Raw genomic sequence first — 18,536 nt, forward strand, 5'->3', positions numbered from 1 at the left:
AGATATGAGGTGCACCCCAAAAGGGCCAGAAGCTCAGGACTTCCACATTCTCAGTTTACAGCAGCACTCGAGTCAGCGGGCTGCAGGGGTTTACAGGACATCACCATGGACAGACTGTTTTCTTCTCCCCCCAGGTGAAAGCAGAGCTCCAGAAGCAGTGGTCACGCTTCCTGCTGGCAGATCCCTTTGGCTGTAAACATTGCTTTCTTGGGGAAAACATAAAATACCTCAGGAAATGTTCACAGAAAAGGAAAAAGCAGCAGCTGGGCAGCAAACACCACTTGCGCCTGGAGGCGAGCGAGCCCTGGGGCACGCAGCTCCAGCAGGTGCTGGTGAAGAGGAGGACAGATCCCAGCCCACAGCCAGGCTGTGCTCTCCAGGCTCGCCCCCAGGCCAGCATGTCAGACAGCAGTGAAGGAGAGTTCACCACTGGAGAGACAACCGAGGAAGTATTCGAAGAAAGCGAGATTTAGAAAGCTCTCCACTAGGACAGCACCTTCCAACAGCCACAGGATTTGGAAAGCCCTTATCTTACCTCCAGCCTGTAGAGATCTCTGCAATCTGCAAGGAGGAAGCAGCTAATATCCCAATTTTCCCAGTTTTCTTAATCTGAGAAAAATGTTGGTCTGGGTGTTGCTGAGCTGTGTGGCTGGGATAGAAGAGCTTTGATGGGTCAGAAAATGCTTTGATTTGAGCAGTCTGGAAGATAACTGATGCTGAAAGACGAGTAACCAGGAGAGCATAATGTGATCTGGAAGTTAGTAGGCTCTGGACGCAAACACTGTGTCCCAGTAACTCCATACATACATACAGAAGTTGTTTGTTTTTCTCTTTCATAGGGATGTTTCATAGATACATAGTTGAGTCCCCATCCCTGAAGGTACTCAAAAGATGGGTGGATGAGGTGCTCAGGGCTATGGTTTAGCGGTGGACAGGTACGGTTGGACTCAATGATCTCAAAGGTCTTTTCCAACCAAGCAATTCTGCGATTCTATGTGTTTCATAAATAAAGATATATGTGTAGGAGTCTTTTCTCTCCGCAGAGCGGAGTCATCATTTCAGGCCAAACCAGACACGTTTTGTGGAAGGGAAGAAACAAACTTTTCCTTTCATTTTTAAGCATCTTCACTTAAAGTCTAGTGCTGAATATGTCATTATGAAGTGAAAGACCAAAATGTTTTCTTTGGAAAGTGCTCAAATGAAAAGTTTTGATACAATTTTTGTTTGCTCCTTTTTGTTTTCACTGTTTGTTTGACACAAGCCACCCTTCTGCAGGTTTGTCCCCCCCTGTGGCCTAAAGAACAAAAGAGATAAGAGGTGAGTGCTGCTACCTCCTTCCTCCCAGGGGACCCAAAATGACACGGGACTGTAGTGGCACCAAAAGAATATTGTGAAATCCTTTCCCAGCATTCAACAAGAATCAAGATGAAATTTTAATTGTCATATACAGCTCACTCACAGACCTATGAAAGCCAATTACGTTTGTTAACGTTCTATGAGCTGGTCTCCGAACTCGCAAACGTGAGCCAATGGGCATACTGAAAGAGAAAAAGAGGAAGGCAGCAGAAAGATAAGCGGGCAATGTCTATCTACAACATACAGGTATCCTCCAGACAAGTGTATAACTAGCTAGACTGCAATGAGTTACACAGCACTGGTTATCACAGAATCACAGAATGGTCTGGGTTGGAAGGGACCATGAAGGCCATCCATCCAACCCCCCTACAGTGAGCAGGGACACCTTCAGCTCCCTCAGGTTGCTCAGAGCTCCATCCAAACTGACCTTGAATGTTTCCAGGGATGGGACACCCACCACCTCTCTGGGCAGCCTGGGCCAGGGTTTCACCACCCTCAGCGTAAAAAAAGTCTCCCTAATGTCTAGTCTAAAGTTTTAGTTTAACACCATCATCCCTCATCCTGTTGCTACAGGTCCTGCTAAAAAGTTTTTCCCCATCTTTCTTATCAGCCCCCTTTCAGTATTGAAAGGCCGCAAAAAAATATTATGAATTTTACATATACTTCACTGGTGAGAACTCTATTTTAACCTAAATGCCTGCAAATGTAATAAAACACATCCTGAGCAACTGGCTGTAGGGGGCCCTGCCTGGGAAGGGGAGTGGACCAGGTGGCCTCCAGGAGTTCCCTCCAACCTCAATTGCTCTGTCATTCTGTGAAAAACACTGTATATCAAAGAAATAATCTTCAGGGCTTCTCTTGGGTTCTGTTCGCATATTTTCTCTCCACCGGGTGTCAGCCGTGTAGCTGCCCTTATGGCTTCCTACATGTCCCCATGGGGTGGCTTTGCCCTTAGACCCCTGCTGCCAGCTTTATACCCGCAAATGGTATATATTTTGAGATAGGTCGCCTATATCTTCAACATCTTGTTTGAGCAGACTAAGTTTATGCACCTTATTCAATGTACCAATGCTTTTAAAAACTACTTATCAGTCTACAAATATATGTGTAAATTTTGCCAGTTGTGTTATACTGTTTTCTTGCAAAGAACAGATACATTCATTGACTCGCAGTAGATCAAGGACACTTTTGGACCATGGCATTGCTGGTACTTTTCAAAAATAGTTCTGTCAGTGTTAACAACTTAACCTGTTTAACCAATACAAGGTTGTATATTTCAGTAAAATATTAATAAAACATAATTACTTGATCCATTTGAAAATATAGCTGCAGTTTTAAATGGCTTTTTAATAGAATGTGCACTTTGCTTGCATCACATTTTAGTGCAGTGGATTTCTTCACTACACATTACAAGCACCAGTCCCTACGTATCATAGAATCATGGAATGGTTTGGGTTGGAAGGAAACTCAAAGCCCACCCAGTCCCACCCCCTGCCATGGGAAGGGACACCTCCCACTGGATCAGGGGCTCCCAACCCCATCCAACCTGGCCTTGAACCCCTCCAGGGATGGGGCAGTCACAGCTTCCCTGAGCAACCAGGACCTCCCCACCCTCACAGGAAAACAGTTCTCCCCAAGATCTCATCTAAACCTCTCCTACTTCAGCTTAAGCTTATATTTAATATCAGACAACAAAAACTTTAACATTGGGCCAGGGTGTTATGCTTGTGTAGACCCAATACCAAGATTTTTCTCTTTATCAATCAATTGCTCACCTTTACTCCCTAATTGCCACTGCCTTTGCCTTATAAGAAAGACCTGGGCGAGCTAAAGGAGCCCATCCTCCCACGGCTCTGGCAAGTTTGGTCTCTGCAGAATCATCCCATTAAGTAAGATAAGGTGGGATATTTATTAAAGACAACCCACTCTAAAACCTGATTCCTACAGCATCAAAGTTGTCTTTGCCAAGGATTTTGCTTTCCATCAAAACTTGCAAAACTTCAAAAGAACTTTCCCACTGTATGTAGTGAAATAACGGATCTGATTTATATGAATATGGTTTATACAATCTTAATAATCTCCTGTGAGACACGCTATAATATTTTATGTTTTACTACACATAAAGCACACTCTTCCAGACACCACAGCTCCTTCTATGGCTGAAGATGTCAACTATATGCTAATTATAAATGCGTACTTACATGCATTGCTTAAATATATTGCTTCTACATATCAGGGGCTGTGCTTCAAAGCCACAAACAGTAAAGCACAAACACTTCCGACTGGAGAGCTGTCTGTCAGTTATGTCTTGGAACCAATAAGACTGGTTTGTAGTCTTTAAAATAGGGAATAAAATCCAGTAGATTGAGATGTGCCAGTTCTGTCATATTTAATGTGCTCACTTCCCAAGGCATCAAATAGAAGCAAAGTATAGTGGAGAGTCACACGTGTGCCACCTCATTGAATCCTCTGCAAAAGACAAGTCTGAGAAGGTTGGATGCCTGGGTAAAAAAATTTCTTCCCAATATCCAGTCTAAACCTTTCTGCTTTTAGTCTAACACCATCACCCCTCGTCCTATTGCTATAGGCCCTTCTAAAAACTCTGTCCCCATCTTTCTTATCAGTTTCTTCAGTATTAAAAAGCTGCAATAAGGTCTTATTGGAGTCTTCTCCAATTTGAACAACCCCAACTCTCTGAACCTCACTTCACAAGGGAGGTCTTCCAGACCTTTGGTCATTCAAGTGGCCCTAAACAGACTCACCAGACAGTGAAAGGGAGGTGAGAAGAGCTCTTGGAGGTGAGATCAGAGAGCCATGATTGTCACTGTATGGAAGAAATCAGCTTAAAGTTAACTAAAGATAAAAAGAGCAGTGGTCGCTTTGAGCAAGCAAGCAGACACAAATGATACGGTCTTAAAAGCATTTGAGTCCGCAAGGTGCGCTCGCAGCCCAGAAAGCCAACTGCATCCTGTGCGGCATCAAAAGGAGTTTGACCAGCAGGGCAAGGGAGGGGGTTCTGCCCCTTTACTCATCTCGGGTGAGACCCCACCTGGAGCCCTGTGCTCAGGAAGGCCATGGAGCTGTTGGAGTGAGTCCAGAGGAGGCCACAAAGACCCAAGGGCTGGAGCACCTCCTGTACAAGGACAGGCTGAGAGAGTTGGGGTTGTCCAGCCTGGAGAAAAGAAGGCTCTGAGGTGACCATAGAGCAGCTTCCAGCACTGAAGGACTCCAGGGACTCCAGGAAAGCTGGAGAGGGGCTCTGGATTAGGGGGTGCAGGGAGAGGACAAGGGAGGATGGTTTTGAGCTGAAAGAGGGGAGATCGAGATGAGATCTTAGGAAGAAATGTTTTGCTGTGAGGGTGGGGAGGCCCTGGCCCAGGGTGCCCAGAGCAGTGGGGGCTGCCCCATCCCTGGAGGGGTTCAAGGCCAGGTTGGATGGGGCTTGGAGCCCCTGATCCAGTGGGAGGTGTCCCTGCCCATGGCAGGGGGTGGCACTGGGTGGGCTTTGAGGTCCGTTCCAACCCAAACCATTCTATGATTCTATGATTTGCTAAGTCTACCAAACAAATCATAGCTCTGTAAATAACAAGACCACAACTTTTGCTGTCGCTTCAGGACATTGAGTGTTTGGTTTTCCACTTTATAAAACAGGAAGTCAAAATGAAATTGAAACAAGGTATTCCCATCCTCTGCTTTCAGGGACTTGTGAAAAAAACAGTGCAACCAGTGCCTGCAGCATCAACCACTGAGGCCCCCCTGTTTGTCCCTGCAATAAATACTTCACTGGTGTGTGTTTGTAATTTTTTTTTTCATTTGTATAAGGACCAAGACAGTAATTTATACAAGCAAGATTCTTTGAGTAAGAAATGTGACATTAGTATTTCTGTGGTTTGAACCAAGATAGAAGATCCTGACTGCCAAAACTGAACTCGTGTGTGAGTTCAACGTAACCTGTGCAAACAGCATTCCTTGGGCCACTTGGCCTTGACCCTCAGTTCAGAAATTGTCATAGTATTTAATGAAACCACATGTGAGAAATGCTAGTTGGCACCTGGGTAGCGAACCAGGAAAGATTACAAGAGAGAAGTCAAACCAAGTGCTTCATCTTTGTACATAGCTTTGCTTTTAAGGGCTTCATGAAGGACATATGTCACAATGATCTGTGAGGGCTCAAAAACACTTTCAGCCCACTCAGCTTGTAGAACAAGTTTAACTTCTTCATTTGACTCTCAGCAGTAATGGTTTGTGCTCCTATTCAATGGTCTTGTGTATATCCTCCCAGGAACAGTGCAAATCACTTTGAGCATCTCTGACCTTCTGCAACTTGGTTCTGTGTCCACCCCAAGCCCTGCAAAACAGAATGGTCTCTGCGTGTGTTTGTACAGCAGCCAACATGGATGCAGTTGGGTCCAACAGATCTGCCAGGTCCCCAAGCAAACAAACAGGAATAAACTGTCCTCATCAGCCTGATCTGGGGCTTCCATCCCCACCCTCTGCCCATGGTTCCAGGAACACCGTTTAAGTTCAAGCCTGAGTTATGTCATAGGCGCAGCTATCTCCACCTTTGCCTCCTGGATGGATCCTAGATCTTCATTGCCTCCTAGTCCTGTGTCTGCCTCATCTCCTATATCTCCTGACAAAATTCCACGGATGAATTTGGCTCATCACTCGTCCTAGGATGTAGATGCACCCTGATGCATCCTCCTTTTCCCACTTTTCAGACCTGTGCCCCTGGTCAGTGAGGGCTCTGCCTGCACTATCATTACTTAGCTCCTGGTTTATTCTGCCCTCATGGAGTAACCCAGCTTCTTGCTGCTTCCTGACACCACCGCTCAGCAATTTTTCACCTGGAAGCATGACTATTTTTGATGCTTGTATATGAAACATTAGAAGATATACGAAGTGATTCCTCTAAGGTGATATTGGGGAAAAATTGTCCAGTAGAGGATTATTATGTTGTCTCCCTCCAAACCTGGCACTTGGTCACCCACCTGGCCCTTGGAAACCCACGGATGGGTTTCTATGCTGTTGGGTCTGTGCCTGCAAGTGGACCACCACCCCCCGACACACCTCGCAATTCTCAGCTGACAGCTGTGGTTCTCTGCACACATCCAAGTTTGAAGCCCTCTAAGGTAAAAAGGGAGACACACTGACATCTGGTGTAAAAGAGTGAAACATGCACTCCAAACCCTGCACTGGGAGAGCAGAAATAGCTTGAACTTGCAGCAGGGCAAAAGGGCAAACAATTCCAGGGTTTCTCCTCAGGCAGCAAGTTTCTTAAAAAGGAAAATACATGGAAAAGTTATGCCTGACATAACATCATCTCCTATATTCTGAAAAAACCCAAACACATAGAAGCAGTTTACCTTGTGTTCAGGAGAATTTGTAGATTCATTTTCAGTGCTATTCTTAGCAGATAATTTTATGGTCATTGATTTTATTGTGACTATTTCGGGTGTCTTAACCTTCTTCTCCTTTCCCGTGCACACTTCTGCAACTACTTACTGCAGTGAGGTACAAATGCACCATGGAACCCTGGGATGCCATTCTGCAGTCACCTGCAGAAACTCAAAACCAGTTCAAAACCAGACAAATTCTTAGAATAAAGCTCCACTGAGGTTTATTAGATGTGTGATAACACCATTACCTCCACATTCCTTGAGGCACGAATTGCTGGCTGGTATTCTGTAGAATTGCAACACCCGCTTGCTCTGAGCTCTGCTTCTATAGCAGCATCCCATGCTGGTCATTTTTGAAGGCAGTTGTTGCATTAGACAGGATTTTGGTGAGGCTGGTTTTGACTTTGTCAGAAAGCCTGCCAGCATGCACATGAACTCCAATATTCTAAGTAAAACAATTTATTAACAACAATATTTTACATCGGTGTTTCCTCTTCAACTAAGCTTCAAGATGGACGCGGAACTTGCAGGTAAAAGACTGACCGGATGTAGGAGACTCACAGCTCATTTAAAGCATGCCCATTTTGTGACAGCTGCTTTCATACTGATCATGGAATAGCGTGGGTTGGAAGGGACCTTAAACATCATCCAGTTCCACCCCCTGCCATGGGCAGGGACACCTCCCACTGGATCAGGTTGCTCAAAGCCCCATCCAACCTGGCCTTGAACACCTCCAGGGATGGGGCAGCCACAGCTTCCCTGGGCAATCTGGGCCAGGGCCTCAACACTCTCACGGTGAAGAAATTCTCATGTCCAGTCTAAATCTGCCCCCTCCAGTTTATAGCCTTTGCCCTGAGTCCTATCACTACGAGCCTTTGTGAGCAGTCCCCCACCTATCACGGCCAGCTTGCCCGCTTGTTTAAGAAACAAAACCATTTTACTACAGGTGTTTCTTAAATGGATCTCCTAATAAAAATGAAATTGTAGGCACTGTACTCATCTGGATACCATGCAAAGATCTGAAAAGGAGGTGTTCAAGGCCAGGTTGGATGGGGCTTTGAGCCCCTTGATCCAGTGGGAGGTGTCCCTGCCCATGGCAGGGGGGTTGCATTGGATGATCTTTAAGGTCCCTTTCAACTCAAACCATTCTATGATTCTATGATTCCACTTAAGTGATATGACTGCAAATTCAAGATGCACTAAGCTGGGAGGACAACATGCATATGACACCCCGAGTGTTGTCTCATGGTATCGCATTGAAAAGGTGTGCGGCTTTGGAAGAAGAAAAAGCAACCGGGTAGACAATTCCATGCTTAATGTGTCTCTGTACAGTTTATTTTACAGGAGATGAGATGAGCACTGTGGTGCATATAAACTTGCAGAACAATATAGGAAAATACAGTTTAACCATATGAAATTGTTTTACAGTAAGACAGAAAAATTATGTATAGGAAACGCCTTCAACACTGAAGGACAAGATCCACAGCTGACATAAAGTAGCTTCCACCAAAACCTGCCAGTTTACCCGAGCTGAAGATCTGTCCCTTAAATCTTTTCTGCATTCAGCTTCTTAAGCTCAGTAAGTGATTCCTTCATGTATCCTTATCGTAATTCTCACGATGATCCAAGGTTTACGAGTTACCCAGATAGAGGCTGCGTGATACATAAACTATTTAAAGGGTCTATTCAGCCAACACTTAGGGAAAGTTACAAAATTTTGGTTAAAAATCTTTAAAAATAAGTTATTAGTACTGGCAAAAGACAACTTTCCTAGAAATTTAGAAGTATTTAGCAAAAGTTACACAAAAAGGACCAAATAATCAAATTCATTTTAGTAGAAAACTCTGGTTTAGTGTATGAGTGGTGATCTGGCCTGCCTTTGAATCCCTGCTGTTAGAATGACCGTAAAACTGTTTGGTGGATTTTTCACGCTGTCTTGGGCTGTCGAAAGAAAGGAAACCATCTAAGGAGAAGGAAATATATTTGTCCAATACCAGTACCTGCTTTTTTCATAACGGATAGAAGTTACTGTCCCTAAAGAGTGATTTGACCTGGTGGAGGAGGAGAGTGGGAAATCGACATCCACAGTCCTCAGGTTATTCTGAACATCTCAGCCATTACACCAAAAACCTCCGAAGGAATAAGGGAGTTCAGGTCAAGCGTTTCCAAATTCAAATGGCTAAGACTGTCACATCATGGGGATGATGAGATCCCTGAAATCACTATTCAGCTCTACACTTCAGGTACCAGCAAATTTCTTCTCAGCAACTGCTTTAAAGAACAGAGTTGGCTTTTTTTTTTCACACAATGAAGCCCAAGTTAGGCCACAAATGCCACTTACTCAACTGTTTTTATGCGGAATTCCCTGCTTATTCTAGTGAAACCCCTATACTGAAGGATGTGTCAGAAGATTTAAGTTTGCAACACTTCTTCAATGCAGTCACTTCTACGCCTAACATGTCCTACTCCGTTTTCAGCATTGAGAATTTCAGATGACTGTGCTGGACAGAAAATGATCAGTGAGACAAAGGCAGGTCTACGGGAGGTGGGGATGTCCTAAAAGAGCGCACAGTGCAGGGCAAGGCAGGAAGGTTGAGAATCCTGCACAGATCTGTGCATACTGGCTGCTCCTGAGCTTAGGAAATTTGGGGGCGAGTCTGTGTATTTGACCTGCTTGTAACAGATAGAATTTGAAGAGGCACTTCAAGGGGAATGACTAGCAGAATTTTAGTAGTTGTGATACAAGCCATTACTCAGTTACTTGTTAAATCAGTAGCCCTGAAAGACTGCATGTATTCAAAATTATCGTCTTGTCTACTCGCTGACTTGACTACAGCAGCTGAAAAGCTTTTGTTCTAAATATCCACTGAGTTTGTCTATGACACACCTGAAATAGTTCAACTTAATGTAAGTTGAGGGAATTAAATTTGAATGTTTCAAAGTTATGGATTTTATTCGGTAATTATTAAGTGGTTAACCCAAGACTTTTACTTTTTATTGGTTTATGACAGATTTGATCCATGCAGTGTTCTTAGAATCAGATGCATCATTAGGCACAAAAGGTTTCTGCCTTGAGGAATGCATGGGATTAGAAATTTAAGTCAAATTGTGCTATGTGTTGGTCCCTTCAGAAAAAAAAAGTCCAGGAAGTAAAACAATAAACTCCGACTAGCAGAAAAAGGAGTCATTGCATTTCCAAACCTGGTGGCTGGTAAGAAAAATCCAAAGCAAAAACCAAAAGAACCCCTCCAAAAAGCATGCACTTACCACTCTCAGAAAACATCCAAAAGCATGAAGGTTGGTCAGCACATGAAAGCAACAGAGACATGTTATGAAAATTCAAAAGTAAAGATCCCGAAAACTGGTGCATCTCAGCGATGGTGGGTTGGCTACAGTGACAATGAAGAGGAGAACAGAAGAACTGAAAGGTGCACAGCTATATGAGTAAGATCTACTATAAGACAAAGTAATCAATGTTATTAATACAATAGTGATTCTCAGGAAAAGACAAGGATTTGCTGATGGGAAAGACTTCATCACCATTATGCAACAGAAAGATGGTGTGCTCCAAGCTCCTGGAGAATACCTTCACACCAGGGCTGACGTGTCTCTGCCTGACTTACGGTCAGTTCAGTGCAAGGATGCAGGACATCACAGTGCTGCCAAATGCCAAAATCCAGTCTGCAGTCACCAGCGTGGCGTTACCACATCCTGTTCTCCCACAGGCACAACCAGGTGCTAGCTGGGGAGCCCTGCTTCAGGCAATAAATACAAGGGAATGTTTCATCGCTGATTTTTCATGTGCTAGGCAGAATTTGGAGAGTGATGAGCCTTCTACTGGCCCTGTCAGGGTCTGAGGGAGACAGGTGCCTCGTACCGAGAAGCTCAAATGCCACTGGGGCAGCTAAATATTTTCCTGCCCTATGCGCCTGTTTTTAACTCAAATCTTCCTGTGACTATTGCCCACCTGGTTAAGTTAAACGCGACCAGCAGGCTCCTCTAAGAAAACATCAGTCAGCTCTGCTGTGCAAACGGTGCCCATCGGCCGTTCCCTACCACTGCATTAATCCAGGAGGACTGCCCACACACCAAGAACCACTCACAGCAATGCTTCAGCAACCTCCGAGACCTCATTCTCCTATTTCAACCCACGCTGGGTAGCAAAAAAGCCTACAGACTTCCCAGAAAGGTGTGTGATCAAGAAAGCTCATTATTTTCAAAGCTGTCTTTTCAACTCTGTCTTTTGAAGACCTAGTTAGTTTTCACAAAGCAGAAACGTTAAGGGTGACCAGGACTGCCTCCAGGAGCCCCGACCCTGACTGCCATCTCTGGGGACAGACCCTGCAGGCTGCACTTAGTGCAGAAAAGCACACTAGCTACTATAAAATAGTAAGTTTTCAATTCAGAAGGAAGTGATTGATCACACCAAGAAGTCACATCTACTCTTTCCAGGGTGACCTTCAAGGTGCTGGTCTGGATTTCTTAAGGTGCTTAATAGTGAAGGACACACCTGGGGAAGCAGTGCTCTTTTTCTCCCTGTGTGTGACTAAAGAAATAGATGGCAGAACTACTTTTTCACTTATTTAATTTTGGATTTGGGTTTTTTACAGCTGCATCAGAAAGTGAGCTGTAGTGCCATGCTTCAGAGCTGTGCTCCTACCATAGCCTAACTCTGGGTTACTCATGGAGCTTCCGGGGACTGCACGTGTAGCAGCAAAGTCTTGTACATTAACTATTTGAGGTTCTCATTTCTTAATGTTTACCTTATACATGTACTCAACAACCAAGGAAAAAAAAGAGGCTTGTACATTTCTATTTGTTAGCCTGATTTTCAAAGTCTCTTATCACCTACACGCTCCTTGTTGTCTTCCAAGTGCTTCCAAAGAGCAGGTGAAAAGAAGAGCACATGTTTCTACACAAAGAGTCTAACGTGCAGCAAATATTTAAATAATAACATTAAAACCAGGGACAAATTTAAAGAGGTTCTGAGAAGGTCTGAGAAATTATGACTGCTACTGAGCATGTGAAAGTTTCCTGTGAATGCTTTGCAGAAAATTCCTGTTAGGAAGAAAACCAATCCCCCAAAAACAATAAAAAAGAGGTGATCTGAGTGCAGTTCACTGTCACGAGATGGCTACACACGCTGACATTACAGCATGGGGCTGTCAGATAAAAAGCAGATAATTCTGCAAGGTGAGACTGCACAGATGAATAAAGAGAACCAAAGCACAAGTTTGTACGCTGCTTGTTATGCACGAAAGAAGAAGCCACTTCAGTGTTCACTGGAACTGTGCAAGACGAGGGAGAGCACAGCTCCCCCACAGCAGCTCAGGCAGGGCTGCAGAGGGGGGAAAAGTGTTCTAGGAACTTAATAGGGATTTCTCATGACTTTCGCTGCTGTTCTGATATTTTAACATGTTAAAAACATATTAAACCTATCCCTAAAGATCCCAGTGTCAAATAAGGCAAAAACATTCCTATAATGGAACAGCTGAAGTCTTTTCAAAAGATGCTCAACACTTAGAAGTGATGAACAAATGGGAGTTACGGATGTTAGTGAATCTGGAGCAGACTGGACATCTGAAAGTCAGGCCTTTTGGGATGTTGCTCTACGAAAGCAACTAAAATCTTGCCAATAATGGGAGAACAACGCACTTGGCCCACGTGGTAAAGGACTCACTGCTTTCAGCTCATTAACTCCACCAGGAATTAGCCAACAGCACTGGATCCAGAATGAGTTCTGGAAAACAAGCTGAAAGAAGACCTCAGAGCAAGACTTCCAATGGGGGACTCTGTTGAGAAAACTATGCCAGAAGATGGCTTTGAAGACATAGGCTTGCTAATATGGATGACGAACAAACTGTTGTCATTCTGTACAGTGGCTGAGGTTACAGCTGGCAAGCACCTCACCAGCTCTGGCACTGGAGTCAGGACACCCAACAGATTCAAAGCCACAGGAATTCATGAAGCCTTTGAGCTCAGACAAGGCCCAAAAAGCTCTGGCTGAAGCACAGATCATGAGGGAGCCAGAGGCTTGACACCACGAGGCAAGAATATGACAGCATCACTTAGACAAAGATGGAGCTCCGCAGGGGGAGCAGGACTCCTGAAACACTGGGGGCTTCCACAAAGACCCCAGCAAACAGAGGTATCAGACAGGAACCAGATGCAAAATCCCACTAATTGTACCTCTTTAGGAGAAAGCAAACAGTACTAATCTGAAAGCTCAGCTTCCTCTCTGAGTCCACAGAGCCCTATGAAGATGTAAGACAGTTTTGTCACACAAGAAGACTGACAGCTGCAGTGTCTAAAACAGCAAAAACTTGCATCAAGTGTGTGAGCCCACCTGCCAGACAAAACGAGGTGCCCCTTAGGCTCAGTACCTACGGAGGCAAGAGACTTGCTTTCCTATTCCTATTAATCAGCTACATTGCAATATCATGCTTTTCACGTGCTAGCTATTTTAACACGACAAAGCTTGATCTTACTCCAGAGAAGAAGCTGTCTAGGAGGAGCTACTGCATGAGAAAAGACTGTATTCAACCGCAATTTGCAGCTCAATGGAAGATGACTACAGCAATGCTGAAATTCCTGAAGTTAGCGAGCTAGGAACAAACACAAGGACAGGCATCCATACTTTCGTTCCAATATGCCACTACTCTCCTTGGAGATGCTGTTTGTTCAGAAGCAAAGGCGCTCTAGCGCTCCCTGACACGTACGGCATCACACTGTGCGGGATCCACCAGCCAGAGAAATGAATGAGCCAGGTAACACTGATCCCACTCTCTGCAGCATCGCATCAATTGTGAATATCATCTTTTGCAGGAAAAAAGCTGGAAATGGTCTACAAGCAACAGCAAAGCTTCCCTAACACTTCCACTGATGACAGGTAAAAGGTTTGTTGTACAGGAAGTCTCTCACCCGTTGCAGAGCAGCACTACGCCAGAGTTTGCTGGGCCTGGTAAAGATTAACAGCCCGGTAAAAGTGGTCTCTTCAGACTATCAAAGTGAAAAAGAGATACAGAGTCCATCAAAAGAATTATTGTTCTGTGTAGCTCATGCATTCCTGCAACAATTTAAATGGACCAAAAACTAGAAGTAGGAAAACTGTCAGGAAATAAAACAAAAAGGGGAAAAAATCTACCAGAAAATACAACTGAGAATTGAGAGCAGCTTAAACACAACTTAGTAGAGGAACCAAAATACATTTCAGTCCTCAGAGAAACCTGTGCTAATGGACAGTATTGCCAGTCCAAAACAGATAAAGTAACAAACATCTTCAAAAAAAGAGGAAAAAATAAAGCGTAATTGATAACAGATTATTTCAAATATTTATTAAGGAGAATACTGTATAAAGTGCACAACTAGCTTGGTTTTGCAATCAAAACAAGAATGTAGTGAGGTGCCGTCAAGATTGCTCATTTTAATTTACAGTACAGCTTAGAATACAGGGGTTAACCTGAGATGCAGCTCTTAAGTGCTCCAGTTATTTTTGGCCATTGAAGTTTTGAAAGCTCACCCTGCACCTTTGGTTTAAAAAGTGCCTGTCCTACAAAGTGCATGGTCGAGAGAGGAAAAGTATACATTGGTACAGCAAAAAAAAAATAATAGGACAGAGAATGAATCGATAGGAAGACAGAAAAAGAGAGATCACCATGAAACTTCCCTGCTTGTGCAGCAGCAGAGGAGTCAGGAGAAGCGTGCGTATGTACTCTAACTGAGCTCAAGGATTATGCGATGCTTAGGGAAACCATGTTTCCTTTGTATTGCAATCGTCTTTGTAGAAAAGACCTACCGAAGAGTGTGTGGGGTGCTTCCAACACTGAGAATAAAATAGTAGTCGCAAATTCAGAAGTGCGGAATAGAAGTGCAGTGCAGGAGGTGTCACACCAGGAACAGCGATCCCAAGCGCGCAGCGGTGATGATGTTGCACCTGCTAGAGTACAAGGGTTTAGAAAGGGTAATGACACAGCAGAGAAGTGGCTTGTGGAGGCATTTGCAAGACAAGAATCAATCTATATCGGTAAAAGAGCTGGTTGAGGAAAAAAGAGCAACAGGAAAACACAAAGAGGATTCATTTTGAAATAACAAACCAGAAAAATAATCACTGCAGCAACATTAAAAATGTGTCCCAGATAAGATTCCTCTGTATCTCACTTTGTGTTTATAAAGGGGAATAGCAATTCTCTTTAATCTTTAATAACTTAATCAAAGCACTTTGAGGCTAGTTAACAAAACGCAAGAGTAGTAGAACAAAAGGAGGATGCAATTTCGGTGCTGGGGAAAAAAGGATGGTAACAATGAGATAAATTAGAGCATAATTGTGGATCAACAGTTTGGGAAATTGCAGATAACAACACAGTAAACAGTGAGTAAAGGCCACAGCGGTGAGAATAAAGGTTTCTGCTGGATCTAAAGCAAGGAACTTAATAATCTTGGCATTGTATGAAATGCTGAAAAATATATTAACAGCAGCACAGAATAATCAATCAGAAAGAACAGCAAGAGAAGAAAACTAATATCTTTTCAAAACCAGTCTCCAAACTATGTAACACTCAGGGCCAAGAGCAGTGTTGAATTTTTGGTTACTTGCGGTAAGCATAATAAAGGAAAAACCTAAGGTTAAGAATCTGATGGTGCAGAAGTGCTGGGCACCTACATCTATACTTAATGCAACCTAGCATCACAGATTCATGGCTCCTTTGAAAATCAGGCTCTAAAAAGATAAACCCCACAACTCAGCTGAACAAACTTGCTAATTAAAGATAGCTAAAGACTGTGATATTCACCTGAAGGAACCAACAAACGGCAATTTAAACCTGGATCCCAAATAAAATGTTAGAGGACTGTCTTTAAGGAGATTCTGTGAGGAAACACCTTGCATAAGCAGGACAGGTTTTGAACATCTCATTTATTCCTTGGTATATAACCTCCTTCTGTCGTTGAGGGCACTCAGACAGCTCATGAGGTAGGTATTGCACAACCAAGTCCTTTCTGATAAATAACGGTGATGGTAACACTTTCAACCTTATCGATGATCCTAGAACAGAAATCATGATGATAATGGGTTTATGTGTCCCTGAGAGGGAGTATAAAACAGGAAGAACAGGAATCTTCTCCATAGATTTTGGAAGAAGGGCCATCACTTCACTGCCATGGTGGGAAACTGTATGAAAGAGATGTATGCACAACATTACTGCAAAATATGCAAGTTTTATAGATGAGGGAGCCAGAAAAGTTAATTGAATTGCCTATGGCCATGAAAGCAGTCAGTGGCAGACCTGGGATTCATGATTAAGACCTCCTTGCCTCCTGCGTCATGTTCAAACCGTTATCTACTTGCTGGCCAGAGGCTCGCTGTATGGTTGTTTTAACATACTGTATAAAGATAGTCATGCAAGGGATGTAGCACAAAGTCACTGAAGAACAGAGCACTCTCTGTACCAGAAAGCAGATTTCTTCTGGAAGCTGCGTGCAATTGGGAACCTCTGGTGGGAAGCACACATCTGGTTTCTTCACCCTGGAATGTCTGGTGCTTAAGGCTTAGCACAATGAGGACCATTTTAAAGACTAAATGTAACAGAGAGAGCCTGTACAGGCATAAATTACAAGGTGTCTGGTAGTGGAACAACCTTTTCCCTATGCACTTCTGACCCTGAAGAAACAAACATTAGCCTGGTTAATTCAGTGGACTCATCACATACAACTATAGATCAGTCTATATTTCCATGTCCACAGGTCGGATATCTCCAGTTTTGTGTTCTTTTACCCACAGTTCCCTGTCTTTGGCAGGATCCACTTTCCGAAGCAACTGATCCACGAGCTCTACTGTCTAAAACAAACAAAACAAGAATCAAACTGTCAAGAGTGCATTTCAAGCAGAGATAGTCATTGTTCTGAAGCGCAGAGCAGCTATGGGAACGCCTATGTTTCATTTGTAGACAAGCAAGAACTGCACGTACATGAGACTGAGTGGACAACAGCCAGATCAGATGTGAAGACTCATAGCAGGGAGAAGAGGCAGACTTCTAACATCAAGCAGAGAGAGGCTTGCCATGCCAGGCATCGGCAAGTTAGTCTCTGACTCCTGTCCAGCCATCTCTACCTTATGCCAAACATGCGAAGAGGTCAGCATGCATTCCTTATATTTTAATATTTGAAAACCAGGTGGGTTTTTTAATAAGAAAAAAAAAGATATACCCCCTCCCCCAATGGTGAAACTATTTACCATCTTCCTCTCAAGAACAGATGACCTCAAGGAGCTGCGCATCATGCTGGGAGAGCCATTAACGGCTCATATTGGCAAAATTTAATTCAATTCATTGTCTCCCCCGGCAGAAAGCTGTGATTCATCAGTATGAAATGTAACCACGATCAGAGTTTTGGAGATGTGGCAGTACAGCACTGCAGCAAACTAACAAGATGACCGCATACACTTTTCACATCTCCTTTTGATGCAGGTCAGTTAGATCAAGATAAGGACTGTCCCGCTCAGCTGAAGTGCAATGAAGACCAAAGGGACTAAACAAAAAGCAGACTTACACTTTGGTTGAACATGTCTGTCTCATGCCGCAGCTGTGTATACTGGCAAAGATGCTGCCGAATCATCTCCACCCTTTCAACTTCTAGTCTCTCAAGCTCCTGGAAACAAAGGAAAACAAGCCCATAATTATCTTGGAAGCTGAGCTTGAAGGTCCAGAGAAAGAATGATGCACAAAAGACTGCTGGCCAGTATGATACTACCCCAGGGTCATGCCTTGGACTTGAACTCTGTGGTTCACATCCCTTTGGTTTGCAGAGAATCAGCAACAGCAAATAACAGAATTCCGTTCAGCCTGAGCCTAATGACAGAAAAGAAGGCTGAATCCTTTCCAAAACTAAGACAACCAAGGCAGAGAAAGGAGCTACTATCTTCAGGGATGCTGCAACCAAGACAGAATCTGTTTCTTGCACGAAGCTTTGCCTGCTTTGTTGCTAGCTCCAGAAATTAGGATGATTCCTTGGGCAAGCAGGAGACCGTATGGCTCTGACAGCCCTCGGTCTAACCAGACACCTGTAAGAGCAGTTTTACCTGTTGACCAGATAATGAGCTAGGACAAGTCTCCACCTCATTATCTGTTCACCAGCCGGCAGCAAGCAGCCCCAGCAACTCTTCGGGCAACGTGTCCTAGGGGCTCCCCACCCTCACAGGAAAACATTTCTTCCTAAGATCTCATCTCAATCTCCCCTCTTTCAGCTTAAAACCATTCCCCCTTGTCCTATCCCTGCAATTCCTGATAAAGAGTCCCTCCCCAGCTTTCCTTTCAGTACTGGAATGCTGCTATAAAGTCTCTCCAGAGCCTTCTCTTCTCTGCCTCCTGGTTTTCCATTCACTCATCTGCTTTTATTTACTGCAGCTTAAATATTTCACTGACACAGTTCCAAATGCTGAGTAATTTCTAACCCTGCTTCTTATTAGGAGGAGTTTACAGTTTTGTGTTTGTTCAATGAGTAAAAATACAGGCAAAAGACATTTTTATTCCCCACTTTTGAAAGCAACTGGCTGTTGTCCAGGGCTCTAAGGAATGATATGAGCCCTGAAGCCAGAGTACAGGTATTTCAAGAAATATAGCACATCAAAACTGTATCTTGGCATCTTGGTGACTAACCCCAAAGGTATATGCACTCAGGGTGACAACTGTGACCTGTGTTATCTTCAGAGGAACAGAATAACGGGCAATTTAAAGCATGCTGCTTCTGAGCTGGCAATCCTCATGAAATAAAACCTTGGAATAAAAACAT

General features: G+C 43.8%; 2 protein-coding genes across 5 annotated transcripts in view; one reads left to right on the plus strand and one right to left on the minus strand.

Moving 5' to 3' along the window:
- The window catches only part of GLP2R (glucagon like peptide 2 receptor), a 32,251-nt gene extending 29,314 nt beyond the window's left edge, over positions 1–2,937 (plus strand). Inside the window, exon 13 of the mRNA XM_009567096.2 lies at positions 135–2,937. Within this exon, the coding sequence (XP_009565391.2) occupies positions 135–473 (339 nt within the window). The 3' untranslated portion in view covers positions 474–2,937. The remainder of the gene's footprint in view (positions 1–134) is intronic.
- A 4,073-nt stretch (positions 2,938–7,010) lies between these two features.
- GAS7 (growth arrest specific 7) overlaps positions 7,011–18,536 on the minus strand; it is a 111,121-nt gene continuing 99,595 nt past the window's right edge. For 3 of the 4 annotated variants that reach the window (XM_054083229.1, XM_054083231.1, XM_054083228.1), the window contains 2 exons: positions 17,298–17,396; positions 7,012–16,587 (listed from right to left, as the gene is read on the minus strand). In XM_054083229.1, the coding sequence (XP_053939204.1) occupies positions 16,474–16,587; positions 17,298–17,396 (213 nt within the window). In that variant the 3' untranslated portion in view covers positions 7,012–16,473. Of the gene's footprint in view, positions 16,588–17,297; positions 17,397–18,536 lie in introns of all 4 variants that reach the window. The other variant, XM_054083232.1, reaches the window with a different exon arrangement.

The sequence above is a fragment of the Cuculus canorus genome, chromosome 18 (genome assembly GCF_017976375.1).
Source record: "Cuculus canorus isolate bCucCan1 chromosome 18, bCucCan1.pri, whole genome shotgun sequence".
NCBI classification, from domain to species: Eukaryota; Metazoa; Chordata; class Aves; order Cuculiformes; family Cuculidae; genus Cuculus; species Cuculus canorus.